Source organism: Paroedura picta, chromosome 2, assembly GCF_049243985.1.
Source record: "Paroedura picta isolate Pp20150507F chromosome 2, Ppicta_v3.0, whole genome shotgun sequence".
Classification (NCBI taxonomy): domain Eukaryota; kingdom Metazoa; phylum Chordata; class Lepidosauria; order Squamata; family Gekkonidae; genus Paroedura; species Paroedura picta.
Window position 1 is genome coordinate 31,735,075 of NC_135370.1, and position 25,588 is coordinate 31,760,662.

General features: G+C 45.6%; 1 protein-coding gene across 9 annotated transcripts in view; it reads right to left on the reverse strand.

Annotated features, from left to right (window-relative positions):
- Positions 1-1,534: 1,534 nt before the first annotated feature.
- OSBPL6 (oxysterol binding protein like 6) overlaps positions 1,535-25,588 on the reverse strand; it is a 150,711-nt gene continuing 126,657 nt past the window's right edge. For 7 of the 9 annotated variants that reach the window (XM_077319597.1, XM_077319594.1, XM_077319593.1 and 4 more), the window contains 10 exons: positions 24,129-24,216; positions 20,397-20,650; positions 19,017-19,154; positions 18,127-18,190; positions 16,841-16,919; positions 14,568-14,712; positions 13,060-13,204; positions 11,929-12,055; positions 10,665-10,787; positions 1,535-9,309 (listed from right to left, as the gene is read on the reverse strand). In XM_077319597.1, coding sequence (XP_077175712.1) covers positions 9,201-9,309; positions 10,665-10,787; positions 11,929-12,055; positions 13,060-13,204; positions 14,568-14,712; positions 16,841-16,919; positions 18,127-18,190; positions 19,017-19,154; positions 20,397-20,650; positions 24,129-24,216 — 1,272 coding nt within the window. In that variant the 3' untranslated portion in view covers positions 1,535-9,200. The remainder of the gene's footprint in view (positions 9,310-10,664; positions 10,788-11,928; positions 12,056-13,059; positions 13,205-14,567; positions 14,713-16,840; positions 16,920-18,126; positions 18,191-19,016; positions 19,155-20,396; positions 20,651-24,128; positions 24,217-25,588) is intronic. The other 2 variants (XM_077319592.1, XM_077319591.1) reach the window with 2 other exon arrangements.

Consider the following 25,588-nt stretch of genomic DNA (forward strand, 5'->3'; position numbering starts at 1 on the left):
GACCTGGATCCAGACACACATTTCTACAGGACCAAGAACTTCTGTGATGTTCCTTTCTCTTGTGACAGTCTGAGACATTCCAAAATCCTGTTCTTGGGAGATTTGGGGCTCCAGCAGGCCAGGAAACAGGCAGAAACCATCACCTGCATGTACCCTCTGCTGGACAGTCTAGTTCTGCATGTGAAACTGCATGCAAATGTCCATTTGAGAGCCTGACCCCCCCCCCACACACACACACTTCCATGGTATAGGTCCTTTGTTTCCACAAGGACAATATTGTTGCAGGAGAATCTTGCTGGACTTGTTTTCTGAACTGGGCCCAAAGAGTGTTCCTCTCATCGATTTCTCCAATTTTGTCCTGGAATGGTCAAATACCAATGATCAAAGCAGTTTTAATAGTTTGAAGTGACGGGGCTTTTGATGTTTGCATCCACAGTATCGAAGGACCAACATACAAAATAATATTTGCATATTACACTAAGAAAGCACCTTCATTTGCCTTCTGTTAAACATGCACTGTTTCCTCCTATGTCACCGGGCTACAGGAAGTTTTATGTTGCAGCTCTATCGAAACACTCTAGAGCAGTGGTCCCCAACCCCCGGTCCTGGGACCGGTACCGGTCCGTGGATCAGTTGGTACCGGGCTGCGGTTTCTCCTCCTCCTTCCCTGACTGCTGCCACGGGGACTGCCCTGCCACTCTGCCACTGGCTCACCTTTGGTGCTCTCCTGTGGCTGCTATGACTGGGGCTCCCCCTTGGTGTGGCACTGCGCAGCTGGCAGCAGGAAGTCGGGCGCCAGTGGGGAAGTAAGTGGAGCAGGGGCTCAGGCGGCGGTGGCAATGTCCCTCAGCAAAAGACTACCTCCCCGGGCGTCAATAAAATTGTCAAGCGTTGACCGGTCCATGGTGATAAAAAGGTTGGGGACCACTGCTCTAGAGGGCTAGAAAGTAATGCTAAATATTGGCATTTGCTCAGTGAAGACTTTTTAAAAAGTGATGGGTGGATGTCCTTGTAAAATAACCAGAGACACCACAAATCGATGGTATTGTTCAGATCCAAAGGTTCCCCCTTGAAATCTCATCTAATCCAGACTAGGATTGTGCACTTTGGCTGCCAAAGCGGCCATTCCATCCCGAAGCAGCCTGCTGGGGTGGGGGTGGGGGTGGAGGGGTGGTACGGGTGCCAACTGGTGCGTCGGCACCCACACCACCCCCCTGCATCGTGCCGCTGGCTGCTTCGGGGTGGAACAGCCGCTTTGGTGGCCGAAGTGCACAATCCTAATCCATATTAAGGAAAAAGTATGGTACTCAGCCCAGGGAGTTCCAGGTTCAGATTCCTACTCAGCCATGAAGTATGCTGTATCATCTTTGGCCAATCATCTCCTTTCAGTCTCAAACCTACTTCACAGAGCTGCTGAGTGGATCAAATGGAAGACGCTCCCCCACCCCCCGAAACCGCCCCGAGTTGCTTGGAAGGAAAACGGGGGTACCGAAGGAGTAAAGTGAAACAGACAGTGAATACACGAATAAATCAATGACTTTAAAAAATAATTCGTGTGAATTTATTGAGGCCTGTTTTCTTACAAATGGAACATTCCTGTGTACAACATTCATTTGAAGAGGCACAGTTCTGCTTTTTTTTTTTTTGGTAGCACAACATACAGAGGCTGTGATCCAAATGTCATGATATGTACATGCAGAAAAGAAACATGCGCATAGCTGAAGCTGCACATTTGGTTCTGCCTCCGCAGTTCCCACGCCTGGGGGGACGGGGGACACACACAAACCAGAACAGTGGCCTGTTTCTTTGGCAGTGGGAACAAGCAGAACAGGGAGCGCTCCAACCGCTGGTGATGTTCTCTTCTGCCCTTGCGCACCACTTCTTGCAATCCTCAGAGGCTGCCGTCGAGTAAACATCAACGGACTTGATGTCACTCAAGTGGGACTCTGCACCCAAACCCACTGGTGATGGTGTTGGTCAACCTTTCAAACGAGCATTTACTGCCTTGTGCTCTAGGTTTTTTAAGAGTAAATTTCATCAGCATTCTTGAACCACAAGTTTTCTGAACTTAAAAAAAAAAAAACACTGCACAAAATGTAGCACATTCTTTTTGTTTTTCCTATTGAGAATAAGCACAAATTCAAAATCAAACAGGGTCTCATTACGGTCTTTAAGGCTTATTATTGATACCTTCTGCCATAACAATTTCATGGTAAAACAACTAAAATCCTGACAATGAAATGTTATTTTACACGGAAGTTATTCAGTGGTGATTTGGTGAGGACCAGGAACTGCAGACAAAAGAATGAGGGGTTCAGTTGGACACCCGCTGAAATAAATAGGAAAAAACACCAATGCATTTTAATTGCACTCACAGTTTCCCACGGAAGTCCGATAGGAGATGTACTAATCTGGAATTACTGAGTCATAAAGGAGAGGCACCTCATTTATATGTAGCGCTGAGCATCATTCAGAAGTCCTGTCCTGCATCCTCTTTACACTCTGTAAACACTGTATTTTGTTGTAAATGCATCTGCAAAGGCTTAAACCCGCCCGCTGCCTTGGATTTCCCACTATTTCACAATGAACCCAGTCCCAGCCTTCCTTGTTTTTATATCCTACTGGGGAACTGTTAACAGAAGGACAAAAAACGTTATGAAAAATCGTTTTGCCTAGATTTGTGTCGAGACACCATGCCTTCGTCCAGCAAAAGTGGTGATGGAACTGTGACTCAAAAGTTCCAAGCTAAGTAGAAGGCCAGGGGAGGGGGGGGGCACAGCTCTCTGCACCCAGACATTGACCCCGCAAGTCTCAACAGCAAGGGAGTCTTTCTAGACTTTCCCCATAATCCTGAAAGCCCCCACACCTAGGTGTTCCCCCCCCCCCAAATCTTTAGGTGTGATCCCAAATTCTGACATGGAAACTCAGATTTTTGTGATAATAGCTAATAGGGGGAAGAGCAGGACAGAATGTAAAAAACAAAACAAACAAACCCAAAACTCTTAAATGAGAGGAAGAACTCTGTTAAACTAGGATGCAGCCGGAGCTTAACTGGTCTACAGGTTTGCAATGTCTCCTTTCGGCTGAGAAATGGGAGGGTGGAACTGGTTAGTGGGACATGCCTTCCAATACAGTGCCTTCCAGAGAATTAAAAGCATTTTAACAAGCAAACGATACAAATTATATCTTCTTGAGGTTATCCTGAAGCTTTCAGGAGAGGGAAGAGTCTCAGGGTAGAGAAGAGCTCAATCTGGAAATTTAATAAAAAAGATCTGTATCATACGAGTTCGGTTGTTTGCAGAAATACACGATATTTGCATTTCTGTTCGCTTTTGGATGTGTATCCGTTCTTGCACGAGCTCCATTGTAACTTTGAATGCATCTTTAATGCTGTATTTTGATTTGGTTATTCTGAAAAATCCATGAATTCGTAAGGATGCCGTAAGTCGGAAGCGACTCGCTGGTACTCTACATGCACATTTGAAAAACAAACACTCGTTATAAACATATGTACTAGCTGTCTATGTAGGAGGGGTTTGTCCCTTATTAATAAGTCACTTAAAAAGAAACAACACGGGATATTCACGATACCAATGGAACAATGTGGTTGACGCTGCAGAATCGCTTTGCCGTGATCTGCTCCCATGCGGCGCTGGCAGCATTTGAAGGCACCAAACGGAAAGCTGTCCTAATTCTCACAGCACCATTGGTGCCCCCAATTTTGCAAGCCTCCTTGGGTTTTGAGGGTTTTTTTAAACAGACAGCACAAGGTACAAATATAATATAAATAAATAATGTTGGACAGGACAGTGCTGCAAGAACTTAAATCACTGGGCAACGGAAGTGAAGGAACTCTTCTACCAATGAGATGCGGGAACTGATTTAGTCAAACTGCCTTTGTGTCGGGAGTCACCACCACGGAGAGAACGTGTCAACTGGACTTGATGAAAATCCACAGCAAGTAAAGGTGCGATGGCTGTAAACAACTGGGACCCAGGAATTTATGGAAGTGTTGCTCTTCTCTAAAAGCTTTCGCCCAGATTGAAATTAGGAGGAGAAATGCATTAAAAAGCAAAACTTCATTCCGAGCGCTGTAGTGAAACGGTCTTTAAAGTCACAACAGCCAGAATCCACAGTACTGTGCAACTAGTTCAGTGAACCTAAGAGCATTAGACTCAATGGGATAGATCTAAATATTGTCTTCTGTTAACAAAAGGGACTTCCGTCATATAATGGGGTTTTCTGGCCTCCCTCCATCTGCAGCCCACTGAGCTCCCTGAAATATTGCTTAGGAAGAGCAAGAGAGGCGAACTGCTGATATGCAATGGGTGAGTGGGGGGACTGGTGAAAACTACCACACCTCTTGCTGGGAGAATAATTGAGTTTGACTCTTACCAATTCCCCTTAAACCATAGCCCTTCAATGCCACAGCACACACTCCTCCTGAGAGTTGCTAAAATGCTTTCCAATGTGAGAGGCCAATTCCAGAAAAAAACCCTGAGTTTTCTATGGGTCAAGTTCTTGCAGAAGTCTAAATAACAGATGGGAATCTCAGGAACACGTCTACAAGGTGCAGAAGGCTAGTGCTGATCTTCTGTTTTCCGTTCCTCCTATATGTATTAAAACCTGAGCAAAGCCAGTTGGATGAGCCTTTGAAATAAGCCAAAGGGGTCACGGTCCTTGGTCTGCAGCGTATGGGTTGAGTGAGCCAACCCAGCTGGATCCTAGTTATACTAAAAAATAAAAATTTGTTGCTTTTTTCTGGTGAATCTTTTTGGGGTCCCTAGTCAGAAGATAAGCAGGATGTAAGTGTAAAGGTAAAGGTATCCCCTGTGCAAGCACCAGGTCATGTCTGACCCTTGGGGTGACACCCTCTAGCGTTTTCATGGCAGACTCAATACAGGGTGGTTTGCCAGTGCCTTCCCCAGTCATTACCGTTTACCCCCCAGCAATCTGGGTACTCATTTTACCGACCTTGGAAGGATGGAAGGCTGAGTCAACCTTGAGCCGGCTGTTGGGATTGAACTCCCAGCCTCATGGGCAGAGCTTTCAGACTGCAAGTCTGCTGCCTTACCACTCTGCGCCACAAGAGGCTCTGATGTAAGTGTATAAAACAATAAACTCCTTGAACTGTGGCCACAGAATTAAAGTGCTGGGTGTAGTTCCATCACTGAAACTGAATCTGTCTGGGCTTAGTTTCCAAGACGGAACTACAAGAGCCATCTCCAGCCAGGATTCAAACAGCTGTCTCATTTGCAATGGACAACTTCAGCTAGCCAGAGCGGGATACAAGGGTAAGAAACAAATATGGTTGAGTTAAGATATATTATTAATGAACCCGCTTGTTTGTGACCCCAACAAGCCCGCAGTCTTTGGGCTCAAATGCTCTTTCCCTCCTCCTATCACAGGTAAAACTGTGTTTTAACACTTCCTCAATTAAATAGTCTTCACTATAATCATGATCCCGTGTGATGTAAAAATCTGAACACCTTTAACAAACTTGGGTTTATTTCCTGCCCACAACCTGGGATTCTAAACCGAGATTTGGGGTTGTATACAGGCAAGAAACAAACATCAGTTTGTTAAAGTCTCCCTGGCAAGATGGTACAACACGCTTGTGATCTGACGAAAAACTTCACTGAGTAGGCTGGTTTGCATCATGCGCTAACTGTGGCTTGCTCATGATGTTCTCTTGAGAGAGAAAAGTATGAGATCCTAAAAAGAGGGTGGTTTCTAAAGGCAAAATATGAGCTCAATGGTATTATCCAGCAACACTTTAACAAGTGAGAATGAATGGTCCCGAAAGCAGCTATTCCTACAAGTACTACTCCCATCTTCCGCCGGGAGAAGAAAAGTGTTTGGGGCTACAGGTAGTAAGAACTAGGGTTGGGTGTTCAGTGTCCGAAGTGGCCATTCGCTCCTGACGCAGCCTGCCCCGCGGGGGGGTGCATCGGGGGGCGCGGGCATTGGGGGCGCACACACGCAGCCACGGAGTTCTATGTCTGCATGTGTGCGCCAGCCGGTGCGCTGACGTCCACGCCTCCCCCCCCCCCCGAACTGGCTCCATCGGGAGCAAATGGCCGCATCGGACGCCAAAGCACCCAAATCCTAGTAAGAACCCTTCCAGAATAGCCCTACTGTTCTAAAAATATTACATCCATGTTCACCCTTGCTTTGTGATAATGCAAGGCTGTGGTGTAGTGGCTAGAGTGCGTACTCATCTTGGGGAGACCCAGATCCAAATCCCCACACAGCTCTGGATAACCGTTTGGGCAGCTTTAACCCACCTCACAGAGGAGAGAACCACACCCTGCCCTGAGTTCTTTGGAGGAGGGGTCAGGTAAAACAAAAGGAATAGGATTACCGTAGCAACTCTCGTGTTTTATTTAAAGAGTTTGGAGGCAGTTTAGCTGATGTACATATTAAGAGAGCACACGGGGAGAAAGAGGGGTCAGTCAGGCTTTTCGCTACTGCCCTAGCAACATTCTCTGCCTCTGCATCAGGATTCTGAAGGTTCCCGCAGGAAATCTGATACGGGCTTGAGAGTTCATGATGCAATCCCCACCCTTAACTCTTTTAGATATTCCTGGCCCAAGCCTCAGCCAAACCAGGAAAACCGCCAGTGGCAAGTGAAGCTCAGAGACGAGGTACAGATTGTATGTTTAATGATTATACAAGTGGTGTTTGTCCCAACTGGCAGTTAAGTTTGGGGGGGGGGAAGCGAAACACATGGGATCCTTTTCTGTATTTGTTTGACAAGGTGTAGCACATTATGGGCTTGGAGAGCAAGAAAAACAGCATGGAATATAGATGTGTTAACACACAAAACTTTGTTATCTGGGACTTGGTTATCCAGAACGTTCAATCCTCCTCCATCCACCAGAGGGCAATCTCCTCCCTCTCAGCCTCCATACCTCTGTGACCTCTGGCATTCGTGCACCACGCTCTGGCTACTCCAGTTGACCAGATTGATCCCTCTGGCTGCTGCTGGGCTTTTGACAGCCAGCACTGCCGGTGATCTCATCCTTGGCCACCTCCTTCGTCCTCAGCTTGCCTCAAGCTCTTGGAAGCCAATGTACTGGGGGGCTCCTGGACTACGCAGTAGGGCCCTACTGCTTTAGGGGAGAAGGGTCCTTGCCATGGTGCCCCCAGGGTTAGGGGCTTAGTTGCTGCAGATTCCTCTGGGATAGAGGGGGGCCCAGCAATGATACAGGGATAGAGGGGGCACAGCATGCGGCACAACTCCTTAACTGGCTATTCCCATTCCCCTAAGTACCAGATAACAAAGCTTTTACCATAATTTGTTATTGGACATCCATGGTCTAAATCACTTCTTCTCATAAAAAACAAACAAACAAAACATGTGAGCTCTATGGAACTGTAGACTTCAGGAAGTCAATAAATGAAGGGGAAAAAAAAACACTCAGAGAATTACATGCCATGTATGAAGACATATGACTTTGCAACATATACAAAAAACAACAACTCCACAACCCTTACCTGCCCTCAATGGCCAGGAGATGAAACAAAGTGTAAACAACTCTTGGTATTAACAAAAGACAAGATTTTCTACAAAGCACTCCCGGATGCCCATTTCATTTTACTTTCAAACAGCCGCCACTAGATGACCAACTAGGTTTTCGTTCTCCATCCCAAAAAATAGAATTGTTTTATGAACAATGATAAAATATAATTTGGTATAAAAAGCACACTTGAAAGCAGCTGAGATGTCACCAGCACCTAGCGTGTGTGTATTGCGTGATTCCTCCCACCAAAGTTCCCCAAAAGGTTGTGCAATAAAAATATGTAGCTAACATTAAAAGAACACAACTGCAGACACAGAGAGGGAAATGCTAACAAGATGGCCCTTCCAGGAAAAGAGCCTGATGCTTTTCTAATGTCTTTTTGTGCTTAACACTCACGTGACCCTTCAAGGAATTCCAGTTGCATAAAGAGTTATGAGAAATGAGGCAAAATCTGAGGGCATGGTTACTTGTGGTAAGCGATGGTCTATTTCAGTGGTTCCCAACCTGCGGGCCGCGGCCCAAAGGCCATGGCGCCGGGCCGCGGTTCCCTCTCCCCACCCCCCCCACAGTAAAAAACTTCCCAGGCCTCAAGCTTGTGGCCCGGGAAGCTTCTTACTGCGGGAGGGGGGGGAAGGGAATCAGGGCTGCGCACGCGCACATGTGCCATGTGCAGCCGAAATTGCGCATGCACAATTTCGGTAGCGCATGGCGCATGTGCCCATGCACGGCCTGGCCGCACATGCGCGATGCACGGGCATGCATCCGCGATGCGCAGGCGGGGCAGTTGCCCTGCCGGTCCCCAGCCTAAAAAAGGTTGGGGACCACTGGTCTATTTAGCAAAGCCAACACGGATCAAGAACATGACCTCAGATTTGCTACGAAGGTGGTCACCAAACTGGCCACCTTCTTTCCACCTGACCACACATCCATGTTTAAAGCATGTCTCAGTGGATCACTCTCCTTCACAATCACTGCTATTCCCACCCCCCCCCCCCTCTGAAATTAATACTCTCGCCATTATTTATAATATATGAACAAAACCCTGGTGCTTTAAAAATCTGCCCTCAACAAAGGTCTAAGAATACATTTCAAAATGATGTCATGTACAACTTCACATTATTTTTAAGGCATGAACAATGGTCTATGGATGCAAAGAGCTTCCAGAAAAGCACTGTGTCGTCTTTTTCGTTTTTCTGACATGGCCAGTCCAAGCGTACCACATCAAGGAACTAAAACCTGAAGCTAAACATGAAAGAGTCTTGTCATTCAAGATTTTCAGAACAGCATGGAGAAGCTAGGCAAGTTTAGTTTAAACGAGAACTTCTGCTATTTCTTTTGGAACTTTCCGTGTCTACAGTAAGCACCAGATCCTCTTCAGAGGAACTTTGGCTAACTTGGTACGCGCTTCTCCTGTGCTGCGTTTTCCCATATTTGAATCTTTAAAGGGTGTGTTTGCTTTTTGTATTTTTTTTTAAATGAAATGACCGCGGCAGAAATGTTCAGGGTTTGGGCTAATGCACTTTTGGACGTCCGTTATAAAGATGAATATAAAAGCAAATGAAAGATTCCTTGCCGACCCACAAACCACCCTCAGCTATAAGAAACATGTTGTGCATAGTTTTTCCCCCATCTTTTTTTAAAGAGTGTTATGTTTACTAGATCTACGTTCTCAGTTTACCAGAGTATGAGGGTTTCTATTTTACTGAAGCCAGGATCTTTTCGGAGTTCCCAGTATGTGTCATTAGAAACCCAAGCTTCTCTTTGATTGGCATCGACAACTTTTCTGCAAAATCAAAAAGAAAGGAATGGTAGTTGGAGCAAATAAAACTTGCATTCGACACACAGAACTGTGGGCGGAAGAGCTAAAGCCTAAAACCCTGCCAGTCACTGTTTGAGGGAAGAGGGGAATTGACTGAATTCAGCCGTTGGTGAGCAACATTTTGCCTTTTCAAAAAGGGCTCTGTAGGCATAGCCCCAGAGGCTGGATAATAGCATCTGAAAGACCCACTGGCATACATACAGCGAGGGACAGACAAGTAGAAGCTAGATGTTAATGTGAAGCTATGTAGATCATGGAGAGGTCATAGAATCATACAATAATAGAGTTGGAAGGGTTCTCATGGGTCATCTAGTCCAACCCCCTGCATTATGCAGGACACTCACATCCCAATCGCTCATCTACTGTAACCTGAAACCTCTTTGCCTTCACAGAATCAGCCTGTCCATCAGATGGCTATCTAGCCTCTGTTTAAAAATTTCCAAAGATGGAGAATCCACCACCTCCCGAGGAAGCCTGTTCCACTGAGAAACGGCTCTAATTGTCAGGAACTACATCTGGATGTTTATATGGAATTTCTTTTGAATTAATTTCATCCCATTCGTTCTGGTCTGTCCCTCTGGGGCAAGAGAGAACAACTCTGCTCCATCCTCCATATGGCACTCTTTTAAATACTTGAAGATGGTTATCAGATCCCCTTTCAGGTCCATCAATGGCTGCTAGCCAGGTGCCTCAAGGGAACCTTTATGTTCAGAGGCCATCAGTCATTGAATACCAGTGCTAGGAGGCAACAGCAGGGAAAGGCCTGGCCTCCATGCCCTGTTTGTTGGCCCTCCAGGGCAACTGGTTGGCTGCTTTGTGAGTCAGGATGCTGGACTACTGGGACCCTGGGGTGATTCAGCAGGGTTCTTACATTCTTAAGTTCAAGGATTTTACAATATTATCAATTTAATTTTCAATTTATGGTACATAAAACCCATTTCTATGTCAGAACTCAAACCACATAAGGCAGAAGTGTTTCAAAGGACAAAGTCCAAGTTGGAAAGACATAATCTCTAGATTTTTTGCTTTGTTTTCATCTTGTGCATTGGGGAAAACTCTGTTTTTTTACACAACAGAGTGTGGTTTGCTTTGGTTTTCCGTGCTGAAGACAATGACTTTACAACTTGTGTTAAGTTTTTTTTTGTAAGGATGTAACAGTAATTTCCCTATTTCTTCAGCTATCACCTTCTAATCCCTTTGACAAAATGCTAGGAGTAAAACAAAATTTTAAAACCCTTCTAAAAAAAATGTGCCCGTCTGTTACTACACTGGCTGTGCGTGAATCAGTAGGAAATAGCCAAATTCTTGAATTAACATACTTAAAAAATTTTGGTACGTGTTCCATATTGTTTTCTTCTAAGTAGCGCCTTCGTGTTCTCTGGAGTTCTTCTATCCTTTGTTTCTCAGCAGCCGCTGCTTCCAAATTCCCTTCCTCCAGAAACCTGCAGTAAAGGAATTGGATCTTTCAGTAGGATGCTAACAGTTCAGCAGTGGAACAGTCAAACAAGAAGAGATGCCTACCTCACTCTTCAAGAGCCACCAAGTTCACATATGCCAGAAAGGGCACAATAATTTTAAATCATTCTAGAACCCTCAGCAAAAAAACCCAGAAAGAACTTTCTAGTCCAGGCTTTCTCAACCAGGGTTTCATGAAACTCTGGGGTTTCTTGATGGCCCTGGAAGGGTTTCCTGAATGGGCAGAAGTTAGTTAATTTTTAATATATTTTAATGTGTTAAATATTTATCGGGTGATATGGCCATATATGGTCATGTTGACCCCCCTCCCCCTCCCCAAATGGCCAATGATGGGCCTGGAGAGCGTGGGAAGGGGAGGGGCCCCCAGTGGGCCTATACACAGCTATGCTTCCCAACCCTATTCTGTTTCGAGAAGAAGTCCACGCTCCAATCTGAAGCCTGAAGAATGAATATATTCCAACAATGTTTAAAATTTTGGGGACAATGCCCTTACCTGCCAATGGTGCAACAGTGCACCGGACTTCTACATGCAATGCCAATTATATAAAAGCCGCAACACAATTTCTGACAAGGCAAATAAAAGGTCAAATGTGTCCAGCTCATATCCAGTTTCCCCCTTTTCCACAAGGATAAAATAGGCAGTTGAAATTAATTGTGTATCAAACTGGTATTGACAAGGAGTCAGAGAGAATACAATATAGGCACAAGGGACATCAAGCAGCAGTCGTAGAAGTCTAATAATTGCCTAAGCATTGGTTTGCTAGCAGAATACCATCTCAAAGGAGTCTTGTCAGATAACTATCAGCCATTCCTGAAAGACACAAAATTAACTTAGCACACTGTTATATCATTGGCGAATAATGGCATTGTTACCATGATTCTGAATATTGTTGGAATGTTTTCTTTGCCTATTATTTAGGGGCTATAGGTAGCTTATATGTTTTTTACATAATATTCTGTGCGCGTCTTTACTCTGCACTTCTCTTTTTCAATATGGAAAAGGGTTCCCATTCTTCTTCTTGGGGGGGGGATTCTGAAAAAGGGTCCCCATTCTTCTTCTTGGGGGGGGGACTTCTACTTCAAACCAATCATCGAACCGCTTCTTGCCTTTGATCCGGCCGGAACCGTGCATCTGTTTTTGGAAGAAGGTCTTTGAGTGCGGGATCCAACTCGTTCAACTCAATGGCAAACCTCGTAAAGCCATAATAACGTTCATAATTGGTTGGCATGGAGCCTGTATTAGCAGGAAAGACAAAACGTTAGCAGTTAAATCAGTGGTTCTCAACCTGGGGGTCAGGACCCCTTTGGGGGTCGAAAGACCCTTTCACGAGGTCGTGGCAGGGCGAGCAGCATGGCTGGGGTGCGGCCCATCCACACAACAGCCTCGTGGGGTAGATCGAGATAGAGCATTTGTCTGTCTGGAGCAGCGGAAAAGAGCGAGATAGGCGTGGTGGGACAAGAGGCAGAACTGAACTGAAAACCCCCAGAAAAAAACCAATTTATATACAATCCTGAACAATGGATCTCACGCCATTGGTCAGTTTCGGTTTAATTTCTGTGAATGAACACTTGCATAATTTTATGGTTGGGGGTCACCACAACATGAGGAACTGTATTAAAGGGTCATGGCATTAGGAAGGTTGAGAACCACTGAGTTAAATCTTTCTGAATATAAGCAAGAGGTTGTGCATCCAGAAGAATAAGCTGTAGAGCAGTGGTCCCTAACGCCCGGTCCGGGGACCGGTACCGGTCTGTGGATTAGTTTGTACCGGGCTGTGGCTCCTCCTCCCCGGCTGCTGCCTCAGGGGCTGCCCTGCCACTCTGCCACTGGCTCACCTTTGGTGTTCTCCATCGGCGGCCATGGCCGGGGCTCCCCCTCGGCGTGGCACTGCGCAGCTGTTGGTATCCCCAACACCTGTGGTTCTAGGGGACCTTCTCTTACAGATAAGCACCTGTCACTGAATCAAACCATTGGTCCATACAAGTACTCTCTACTTAGATTATCAACAGCTGCCCAGGGTCCCAGGCAGAGGGCTTTCACATCACCTACTATCCTGTCCTTTTTAACTGGAGATGGAACCTGGGACCTTCTGCCTGAGCCACAGCCCCTCCAAAAGAGAAAAAAGAAAAGGAGGTTGGATCTGATCCAAGCTGTGTACGTGTTTCACTCTCCAAGAAGAGCTAAGACATATGACCATATATATGTGTGTGTGTGTGTGTGTGTGTAAATATTTTTACCTGGCCTCCATATGCATTTTGCTGAAGGCCCAACACCACAGTACAATCCTTCATGCCACTTTCCAAAGAGGCGATGCACCACTTTCCCTTCTTGGTCCATAATGACACCCTGAACTTCATTTACATTAGAATTCCAATAATTCACCTGAGAAAGGTAAAAAAACAAGGAATCATGGACCTTTTCCTTTGCTGAATAAATACATGACCCTATTTTAATGCATTTGAACACAATTAGGATATGAGCATGGACACCCACTTCAGTCTGTTAATGGATGAACAGTGGTAATTCTGGAATATATAACAACCCCATCAACCCTGCTGCTGGCCCTCTATTCAACTTGTCCGCATGCAGTCCAATGGAATGTCTAGAATTGTGTGCATAACCAAGTTCCGATAAGAACGATGGACAATGAATGAAGAAAGAAAATAAGGAACTAAAGGAGCTACACACAGTCAACTCTTTAGCGTGTGTGTGGGTGCTGGAACACCTGATCCAGAAGGAAATCTGTACATGGAAGCCTGCTGAATACTCATTGCTGGGATGGAACATCCCATCTTGCTCTACGGTTGTTGTGGGGACATAGGTTTAGTTATTGCCAATTGCCTTCCGTCCCCCACCCCTGACCCACCCCCCACCCCCTCCTCCTTCCACTTCCCTCTGAGGCTCGGAGGCTGCAGATCCCTGCTGCATGAGAGCTGTCCCTGCTGGTGAGTTCCCTAACAGCTGGCTGCAGCCTTTCCAGGCCCTGGGGGGAGGGGGAGGCCATCCGCAGAGTTCATCCACTCCACCCCCCTAATCTAGCGCCCGTTGTATTCCTGAATGCAACAGGCTTAGCATCTAGTTAATAAATAAATGTTTAGTGGTTGATTCAACATTACATTATATACACCAACACACAGGTGAGGAAAACGAGATTGCCGAAAAGCCCACAATCTGATTTTGATGGCCTTGTCTTGTGTTCTTAACATTTTCAGATTATTTTAAATATTACTCAACCATATTTTAATCTTCACTGTACGAAAAACTTATTCTGGAACTTTAAAAGTCTTTCCAGAATGCCCATTTTGAACTGTGACAGAGAACAGAAAGGGACATCATAGTTCCCATCGCAATCTTGGGTTTATTGTTTATTTGGGATTTTTCTTTGAATATTTGCCGGCGGTGGTGGTGGTGGAGGATCCACATGGCATTGCCAAGTTCCGGAAACAGTTTGTCCAACCGGAGGTGCTATGAGTTGGTGTTCTCTTAAATCACAAGATTTTTTTTGCTACTTATGACAAGACGAAGCAAGGCAAGGCAGTGTGTTGTGACGATCAATAAGGATCCGGGTTCAAATCCCCACTCTGCTATGGAAGCTCCCTAGGTGACCCTGGACCCGTAATTCTCTCAGCCAAACCTACCTAACAGGGTTGTGGGGAGGATAAAATGGAGAAGAGAAGGCTGCAAGCTGCTTTGCGTCCCCACCAAGGGAGCGACGAGGCCCAAATGAAATAAACAAATACATTACCTTGACAAAGGTGAGTTTACAAATGCAGGCACTACTTTTTGTGTTTCTAATGGTTATTTCGCCGTAATGTTCTATCCATCTCCTTCCGCTAAGGATGTTGTGTATACATGTGGTCACTTTGTTCCATACATAACAATCCCCATACCTGGAAAGAGAGTTAAGTAAGGTACAGGGTCTGAATCAATGCCAACTCACATACACGTTATTAATATCCTTCGAACACATGCTGATACCAACATAGGAATATGAGGAATATGAGCGGATTGTTAATGTACTGGACTACAGAATCCTAAACCACCCTATGAAACCAGCTTGACGTAGAGGCAGCTGCCTTTCTCAACTTTTTTCCCATTGAGAAATCTCTGAAACATTCTTTAACCTTTGAGAACCCCCAGAAGTTGTGCGATCATGCAGAATACAGCTGGGAAGCTTAGCAGTGGACACGTACACCTGGGCCCCTCCCCTTCCCACCCCCTCCAGGCCCAGCATTGGCCATTTAGGGGGGAGAGCAGGTCGACATGACCATATATGGTCATATCACTCAATAAATGTATAAGACATTTTAAAAATATATTCAAAATTAATTAACTCTCACCCATTTGGGAAACCTTTCCAGGGCCATCAAGAAACCCCAGGGTTTTGTGAAACCCTGATTGAGAAAGCCTGGATTACAGTGTCAGACTAGTATCCAGGAGAACCAGTTTTAATCTACTGTTCTGCCACGGGGACCCTGGACATCTCACACTTTCTCAGCCAAGCCTGCCTGGAAGAGTTGCTGTTGCGAGGATAATCCAAGGAGGTAAGAACAATGTGATGAACTCCTTTGTGGGAAAAGTGAAGCCATAAAAACAAAGTGTTCAGGTTTGTGAAGATGCAATTTGGATTACACACTATAACCTTAAAGCCACCTTGTGGCAGAGCAGCACAAGTGTTAACATGCTTTAGTGGTACATGTGGCGATGTTATTTTATCCTGTTTTAGCCTCACAAGAACCCTATGAGGTAGACTGAAAGACAATGAGTTGCACAAAACCACAGGGGGAAATCTCTCAGTTAAGCCTGGTTTTCAATGAGGTTTCTCCCATACTAAATTCATTATTCTTTTAATTCAGGAGTTCCCAACTAGGGTTCCCAGAGGAGCCTGAGATTTAGTGAGAGCTCCCCTGGGATTACGTGGCCTTTCCCAAAAGTTTGGATGGCCGCTGACATCATTAGACATCCCTGGAGCCCACTTCTCCTGTTACTCTACAGGCCTACTCTCTTTCTCCACAGTGGAAATGGTAAATGATTGATTGATTGATTGATTGATTGATTGATTGATTGATTGATTGATTGATTGATTGATTGGCTGGCTGGCTGGCTGGCTGGCTCCTGCATCTTACTTCCATGCCCACTTCTCTGAAGGGTTGTGTCATCACATCTTGGGTTCCTTGAAGCCTGAAAAATATTTCAGGGGTTCCTCTACAGTCAAAAGGATGAAAAAGGCTGTTTTAATTCTACCCCATTGCCTCTGGGCTGCAGAAGAATGAAGCAAAATTTTGAACACCAGGTGCTAGGGAGACTCAGTTGATCAGCTACACACAACGCTCTGGATAAGATTTTATAGAAATGAAATCTTGACAAATCCCTGCATTGAGACACACATGCACATCTTTGGCTTGTGTGTGTGTCTATGAATTAATATATGCCCATCCACAAACAACAGACTCTTAAGAATGTGTTGCTTTGCGAAACCTCAGACTTTAAAAAGAAAACACACATCACTCTCACTTACCACGAATAGCTCATCCCTACCTTTCTACAGAAAATTGTCTGAGGAAATCCAGAGCTTTTACAGACAAAGATTCCCTTGAACAGTCCCAAAGAACTGCCATAAATAGCTTGCTAAATTTTCAATGCTGTCTGAACAAACATAATCGTAGCATTCGGTAACAGCTGAGCAAGGAGGTTCAGAGTAGACTCTGAAAAAGTTCCTAGTCCTTTGATACGGCCACCAACTTCTTCCTGTATGCTTCTTGGCCTTTTCTAGTGTTGGTTCTTCCCCATTAATCTGTGATTCCCCAAGGGTGGCCAAACGTCGCCTCTCCAGATGTCCATGGACTGCAAGTCCCATGAGCCCCTGCCAGCATGATGATGGCAGAGACTCATGGGAATTGTAGTTTATGGACATCTGGAGAGCCCGTTTGGCCACCCTTGCAAGAGACTAAAGTGGCTCCCTTGGGCAGGCGTTCCAAAACAAAGGAATGCACAGGAAAGACCAGAGAAACTGCTTACTTTGGAAGAGTCACGTTCAGTGTTCCGATGGGCAGGATTTCCATTGATTTGCCCCAAAACTTGTTTTTCCACCTAATGTCTGAAAAACAGAACGGAAGGTTCAGAAGGCTGGAAAGCCCTGAATCACTAGTGATCTGGTCATCGTGTGGTCTAAACTAGTGATCCCCAACCTGTGGGCCGCGGACCACATGTGGTCCTTCGACTAATTGGAGGTGGGCCGTGAAGGACGCCTTCTTCCCTCCCCCGGCCCTTTACAACACACTTTGGGTGTCATTGTCTCCCATCACTCCCAGATGGGACTATCTCGTTGCAGAGAAACAAGCTCAGGGTTCCCATTGATTTGTCAGTGAGTTAAAATTTCCATGAAAATAAAATGTTCCTTATGTTCATTGTTGTGGCGTGTCTGTATCTTATTTTGAAGGGATGTTTAAACATTACCATAGCGACCAGAGTCAGAGAGCGTTAGGGCAGTGGTTGAGAGTAGAGGAGTAAACTACCCCCCCACCAGGCCTCAGTAAAATTGTCAAGCGTTGAGTGGTCCCCGGTGATAAAAAGGTTGGGGACCACTGGTCTAAACCCAATTCTGAATAAGTCATTTGAGGGACAAAAAAGCTTAATTTTTCTTGTTGTCAAGTATGACAACAGAGACAGCCATCATTGGGGCTATCATAATGAACCGCACAGGTAATTCTTGCTTGGATCTGGGACAATTCTTCCAAAGCCAGAAGAATTCCCACCTGTAGAATGCAACAACATGAACCTGCCTTTTACTGGATCATACCATTGGTCCATTAAGGTTAAGACTGTCTACTCCGAGGGTCTCCAGGGTCTCGGATTCAGATCTTCCATATTATCTATGTGGTTCTTTCAAGCAGAGATACTGGGGATTGAACTTGGGATCTTTTGCATGCAAAGCAGAAGTTTTTCCACTGAGCCACAGCTCCTCTCCCAGGGCTTTCTTGCTTCCCTTCAGGCAAAGGCAGGATGTGGGGATGCCAGAAAGTCATATTCCATGGGCAGAAATGATTCCACCCCTGAAAACACTGCAACAAATGCCAGCCACTAATATATTAATTACCCCCCCCCTTTCAAATTAAGTCTGATCTTGCATTTCAGGCTGCAGTGGGAAGGGGAGAGTGAGGAAGTCAGTACTCTGGACATGGAAATCTCTCTGCTTACAAAAATGCTGCACTGGATCCAAGCCAGTAAAACACACCCCACGCCCAAACACACACACTTTTAAAATCAAATACAATCTTTTGGTTTGTGAATGAAAATGAACATACCTTGCCAAAACACAAAATTCTTTGATTCACAGTGACAGGCCGAAATGGGTGGGTGGTGGCTAACCTGAATGGAAAAAAACATGGCAGTGCAAAAGGCTCATTTTGATCATGAGTTCTGGTTACCTATACAAAATACATGCACATCTAAAATGGATAAATACATGTTTACTCTGCTGTGGTTCGGCCTGTGTTCAGTTTTGGGCACTCCAGTTGAAGAGGGAAGTAGACGAACTGGAGCGTGTCCAGAGGAGGGCAACAAAGATGGTGAAGGGTTTGGAGACTGAAGAGGAGATGACTGAGAGGGGATCTGATAACCATCCTCAAGTATTTAAAAGGGTGCCATATAGAGAGGATGGAGCAGAGTTGTTCTCTCTTGCCCCAGAAGGACGGACCAGAACCAATGGGATGAAATTAATGCAAAAGAAATTCCATCGAAACAACCGGAAGCAGTTCCTGACAGGTAGAGCGGTTTCTCAGTGGAACAGGCTTCCTCGGGAGGTGGTGGGTTCTCCATCTTTGGACATTTTTAAACAGAGGCTTGATAGCCATCTGACGGAGAGGCTGATTCTATGAAGGCTCAAGGGGGTGGCAGGTTACAGTGGGTGAGCGATAGGGTTGTGAGTGTCCTGCATAGTGCAGGAGGTTGGACTAGATGACCCAGGAGGTCCCTTCCAACTCTTATGATTCTATGATTCTCTATGTTGCTTCTAAACTGGATTTGACACGGTGGCATTTTTCAAGACGCTTTAGAAATAACTTTTAAAAACCCCAAATCATATATTTATAAATTCATACCAACAAACTTTTTTAAAGTGAAGAGAAATGGTCTTAGGTTACAACAAAGTCTCCCAGCGTGCTGATCATGGAGCTTTCAACCACAGTGATTTTACCTGCTCCGCAAAAAAACGAAATCCTTTGTCTTCCCTAATCGTCTCGTAAGTCTCCCCGAGCACAGGGTTGAAAGGCTTGCTCCCTGCTCTGTAATACGTGGAGGCGTATCCTGAGGTTGCAAACGCTGCAACCAGGACCTGAGGGAAGCAATGAAAACAGCATTTAAGAAAACCACTGAAATGAGGGGTCTGCAAATTATGCTGAACTGAAAAACTCAGGACTGGTACAAACATTTCGTTTTCAGGCAATGGGAGCTCTTTTGCAGCCTTGTTTCTTGAAATAAGACAGTGGAAAGAGACTTTCCAATGATTGTCCCCTAAGCCTCCCCAGGAACAGCAAAAGGGAAAAGTCAGAAGTCTACAACTGGGGTACAGCGAATCAGCAAAACGTGATCCTTTTCCTGGGGTCAGTCCCAGTTTTGGGGGTCCCTGGGCAGAAAGCTCCTCTGCCCAAAACCAGGCATTCATGTCTTCCTTACCTCCCATCTACCTGCACACCTCCCACCTGCTTATCTGTCTGCTCCTCGTCTGCTCACAAGCACTCCCACTCCCCATTTTCACAGCGGCCTGAGGAACTTATCCCAGTGGCATTGGGTAGCATGGAGCGTGGGAAGTGAAGTGCTACCAAGTGAGTGGTCAGGGGATCCTGGCAGTGGTGGGTCCTGCCAGAAACCCTGGGCTCCATCAACTGTCTCACTTGAGAGTATGCTATCGCTCACAAGCACTCCCACTCCCCATTTTCACAGAGGCCTGAGGAACTTATCCCAGTGGCATTGGGCAGCATGGAGTATGGGAAGTGAAGTGCTACCAAGTGAGTGGTCAGGGGGTGCTGCCAGTGGTGGGTCCTGTCAGAAACCCTGGGCCCCATCAACTGTCCCACTTGAGGGTATGCTATTGCTGGCCCTGCTCTTCACATTTCTGAGTCGTAATTTTCCCTGGATCCAAAGCACAATCCATACAAGCCCTTTGGGACTGATCTCATATTTACTGAAGATTACATCACCTCGATAGCCTTTTGACTGTATGGCAGTATAGAAATGATGTGAATATAAATAAAATAATGTTTTGATGGATCATCAGGATGGGAGACCGAGGTTTAGCCAATATCCTAATCAAAAGCCAAATGGCAAGGGGCAGGTTGCCTACCACCTAACTCATCGTGCAGCACAAAATGGTAGGCAGGCTAATACAAACATGCAAGATTGTGAAAAGCCATCCCCCCCCTTCAGTATTCAGTGTCATTCAGTAACCACAAGGGCAGCCAACACTGGTCAGATGGCCTAGAATGGAAACTGCACAGATATATTCCGCCAAAGAGCTCTAGCAGAGAGTAAGGCGACTGTGGGACATGCAAGTGTGGCTCTCTGTCAGGGTTGCTACCATGCGTTCATAGGGGTCTTCGCTCTCTGCAGCCTTGTCCAAGAGTTCACTGTATTCCAGCTCTTCGCAAAGGTGCTGCAGCGTGTTCAGAGGCTCGTTCAGCTCCACAGGCATGGATACTTTGGAGAGATCCTTCCCAATGTTGTTTCTCAAAATGTTCCACAGATTGATGTTACTCGTGTCAGGGCAAGGGCTCGGAAGACACGTCCGTCGTCCGTTTCTGAAAGCACCTCCTGTCAGCTCGCCGTTAAGTACTGGAAGAGAAAGCGGAGAGCTTAAGATTTGAATTGAGACGTTATTGTTATTTGTTATATTGATATTGTTCTATGTAAATGTTCTTCAATGTTTTATGTAAACCGCCCAGAGCCATAGGGAAGGGCGGTATAAAAATATGAATGAATGAATGAATGAATGAATGAATGAATGAATGAATGAATGAATGAATGAATGAATGAATGAATGAATGAATAGGAATGCCTCAGGCTATTGGGTCTGAATTCAAACAAACTTCTAACCTAAACACCCATGAGCCAATTATAGTCTTGTCCTGTGGAATTCAAAAAAATATCTGTTTCTCACTGCCTTGGTGGGCCTCACATAAAACTAGGACAATAATCAAAACAACAGGGTGGGAAAGGAAGGGATGCCGTGGCGCTATATCTACTTGTTTTTTTCTTCCTGTGGAGTATGAAGAACTTGATGGAAATGGATCTAGCTTTTCCAGACAGCTACTTGGGGCCAAACTAAACATTAGAGTGGTCCTAGGTCCAATCCCGTGGCAGCCAATACTATTATAGAGTGAAATTTAGGAATCTAAAAACTGTTGCAAGGGGCTCACACTCTAGTGGAAACAGGTGATACCACCCCCAGTGTGCTTTGGCATTTGAAAAGGCAGGGTGGAGAAACCAGATCTCCTGATACCACTGCAGATTAGGCTTGATCAGAATAAGGCCCTTGTGGCAATTTTTAAATGGCTAAATTTCCTGCTAAAACAGTGTTGGTGGCCTTGCTCTGGAATGTGGCCACTGTTAACATGTAGTTTGGCTCTTATTCTGCATGTATTTGAGAGCAACACTGTGCACAGCACAAGGAATTCTGGGAATTTTATATTCTATTGTTTAAATACTTCTATCGTACTATCCTGTCCATAGTTAATCAACTTGGTTAACAACCAGGTGGTTTTTTTCTCACTTTTTAAAAATCTGGCACACTGAGCCCACATTTGGATTGGGGCAACGGTGTGAGGGGAAGGAAGTTTTAAGCCTTCCCTATCCTGTCAGTGACATTATTCTGTTACCACAGAATTGCCATTTTCCCCACAAGGAGATGTGTTTACCCCCGCTGTGACAAATGGTGATCTTTTAGGTCTATTTCTGAGGCAAGAAAATGGAACATGGGGAACATTTAAACTACCTACTCCCTGGGGCCCCCGTCTGAATTGGGTCATTGTGCACTTTCATGTATGATTTGGCTCAAAGACACACTCAAGGCCGAACTGTATGTTACATATATATAAATCCAGTTTTGGAACTCCGATTGCCCTTGTAAACCAGAAAAGCAACCAGAAGGGGGCAACAGGGAACCAAAAAGCAATAGGGATGGAAAAGATGGGATGTCTGCCTATTTTTTCAGCCCCCCCCCCCCCCCCCACGCCCTGAAGCTTTTCCTGTGACTAAACTCATCCTGGGAACACGTCCCAACCTGCCCCTTCTCTACTCCAACCTGCCCTCTTCTCCGAGTGGCTTATTGGGATTTCATTCTATGCATTTGTATGTAACACCCTGCACATGAACTGCTGGGAGACTGAAAGTCTTGACTGTTCTTTGCCAGTGGATTCTGTAAGGAATGGAACAAATTAATGAATGAAAGAAAAGAGAAGAAATGAGCATGCAGAGAGGGTAAGGAAAGACGGATCAGACATGGGATACAGAAGTAGTACAGAAGGAAGACTGTGCTACCCTCCCAAAGAATGTTAGGATCAGGTAGCTTCAATCTGTTTAGGATCCCTGGCCCCAGGGAGATAAAACTGGTCCAAACAAGGGCCAGGGCCTTTTTGGCCTTGGCCCCGGCCTGGTACTAAGCTCTGCCTGGAAAGATCAGGGCCCTCCGGGATTTCTCAATTCTGGAGGGTCTGCATAACTGAGCTGCCAGGCCTACAATTCAGACCACACAATGACATCAAGAGATGATAGCCTCCACACCTGAAACATCCACTGAGAGTGACCCCTCCAGACTCTGAGAAACCCCCAAAGGGAGCCAATAATAGGAGATGGCTTTTAATGAAGGATTGTTGTTTTACTGTTTTATAGCTCATGATGTATGGCTTTAAAATGCTGACAACCACCCTGAGCTAACAGGGATGGGGAAGGATACAAATAACATATTTGTTTATTTTCTATTGGTGTTCATGGGAAAAAGTATTCAGAAAGCGGATAACTGAGAATGGGGGGGGGGAGTGGAGAGGCCTGTAGAATAAAGAAAATGAGGCTAAAGGGGGATATCTAAAAGCACAACCAGGAATCCTGCAGTGATGCAATAACAGATGAAGGGGTTTGGGTAGAGGCAGACACAAAATTGGGTTGAGTAGCATCTGAGACTTTGGAGCTATATCTCAGTATGAAGAAAGGAGGGACCATATACTATGGACTGAATAGAGGCTAGGAAGGAGGATTAGCAGACAGATGAATGCAGAGAGATTACGGCATTCCACAGGGCCTGCAAAACGGAGCTCTTCCACCAGGTCTATGGTTGAGGCCGGTGCGGCGAGAAAGATCTGTTGGCTCCCCCTCCAGGATAGTGTGTGTATGGCAGCTTGGTTTCATCTGCCCCCTATTCCCACCTCCCGTTTGAGTTACTGGGAGAAGGGATAGGGTTTTTAAAATATTTTTTCTGCCGTTCTTCTCTTTTACATTGTTCATTTGGATGGTGATGTTTTTGTGTCTGGAGTTTTAATGGGGTTTTATTCCGACTAATGTAACCCGCCATGAGCCATTGGGAATGGCGGGCAATAAATCTACGTATAACAATAACAATAACAATAACAATAATAAAAAGAAGAAGAAGAATGAGAAGAATGAGAAGAAGAAGAAGAAGAAGAAGAAGAAGAAGAAGAAGAAGAAGAAGAAGAAGAAGAAGAAGAAGAAGAAGAAGAAGAGCTGTGATGGTACAGACAGAGGATATTATCAGACTCAAAGAGAAACGAGGAGTTAAAGCACAGATTATTAAGGAGAAACATTGGGAGAGTTCTTGAGGGATGGACGGAGGGTATCCTTTTTTGTTAGCCATATAGCAATATGGCCAATCTGAGTTACTAAAAATTTAAACATGGTCTTCAGAGTGATTTGAGATTTGCATCCCTATGCTATTTAATTTATTCATTTCATTCATTTATATTCTGCTTATGTCCATGATGGGAGCCAAACTGACTTCTATCGTTTTCCTCTCCTCCAGTGTATCCCCATAGCAACACTGTGAGGTAGGCTAGGCCAAGAGTGCGACTGCTCATGATCACTCAGGAAACTTACATGGCAGAATGTGGATTCAAACCTGGGTCTCTCAGATCCCAGTTTGGCCCGCTGACCACTACACAACACTGCTCCCCACACTGGCATTAGCACAAACCCACACAATTCCACAAAGCACAAAGGAAATGTTCCCCCAAACCTGTGTATGTTAGCCCAGGCCCTGAAAAGAACATAGATTTCTACAATTTACGTCTCTTTAACTGCATACTTTGCCGAGAAATGTTGTCAGCTACGCTGGTGTTGTCCTCAGATATGTTATCGCTCACATCGCTGATGTATGATTCATCGTCAGAAGCCTGAAGGAGAGAAACGAAGAGATTCAGTGGCTGTGATCATTATTCGCTACGGACACAAATAGCTGGTTTCAATCCCCAGTAGGGTTGGGTGCTTCAGCCGCCGAATCAGCCAGCGCCGCAGCATGGGGGGAAGGGCGGTGTGGGGGCAGGCACACGCACGCAGGTGCACTCTGTGCCTATGTGCATGCGCTGACTGGCGCACCTGCACCGCCCCTCCCCCCCCCCCGTGGCACTAGTGGCTTCAGGCACAAACGGACGCTTCGGCAGCCAAAGCGCCCAACCCTAGTCCCGAGTAAGACAGGCTCCCTTTCCCCTCCTCCACCAACCATGTCGTGTAGAGTGGAGTATTTTTCAACTGTTACCTTTCACCATCCATATAGGGCAGGGATTCCCAACAAGGGTTCCTTGGAACCCGGAGGTTGTGTGAGAGCTCCCCGAGGGTTACACATCCTTTCCCAGAAGTCTGGATGGCCACTGACATCACTTGACATCACTGCAGCCCACTTCCCCTGTTGCTCTACAGGCCTAGTATCTTTCTGCACAGTGGAAATGGAAAATGACTGAATGATTGATTGGCTGGCTCCTGTATCTTACTTTTGTGGGGGAGATATTGGGGGAGATCTGTTAAGGCTACAGAAAGAGCATAATGTAGGATTTACAATTATTTGGGGTGTGTAACCCTTCTCTACGAGCCCCTTGTGGCGCAGAATGGTAAGGCAGCCGCCTGAAAGCTTTGCCCATGAGGCTGGGAGTTTAATCCCAGCAGCCGGCTCAAGGTTGACTCAGCCTTCCATCCTTCCGAGGTTGGTAAAATGAGTACCCAGCTTGCTGGGGGGTAAACGGTAATGACTGGGGAAGGCACTGGCAAACCACCCCGTATTGAGTCTGCCAAGAAAACGCTAGAGGGCGTCACCCCAAGGGTCAGACATGACTCGGTGCTTGCACAGGGGATACCTTTACCTTTACCTTTAACCCTTCTCTAAGACATCTGGTGTTAATATCCTCTAATCCAGGAGTAGTCAACCTGTGGTCCTCCAGATGTTCATGGACTACAATTTCCATGAGCCCCTGCCAGTGTTTGCTGGCAGGGGCTCATGGGAATTGTAGTCCATGAACATCTGGAGGGCCACCTCACAGAATGGATGTTGCAGAATGGATGTTTCTCCGCTTCAGTTTTTCATCACTAAAATGAGAAAAGCCAGAATCCATAAGTTCTAGTTTGATTTCCCAGCACAGCTGTTATTTGTAGTCATCGTCAACCCCCCTTTCCACATGTTCTGTAGAATAGTCTGCTGGGCTTTTGCAGAAAATACAAATAATTCCTTAGTGCTGGTGCTGCCCCGGGCAAAATCCTACTTGAAAAGAAAGTGGT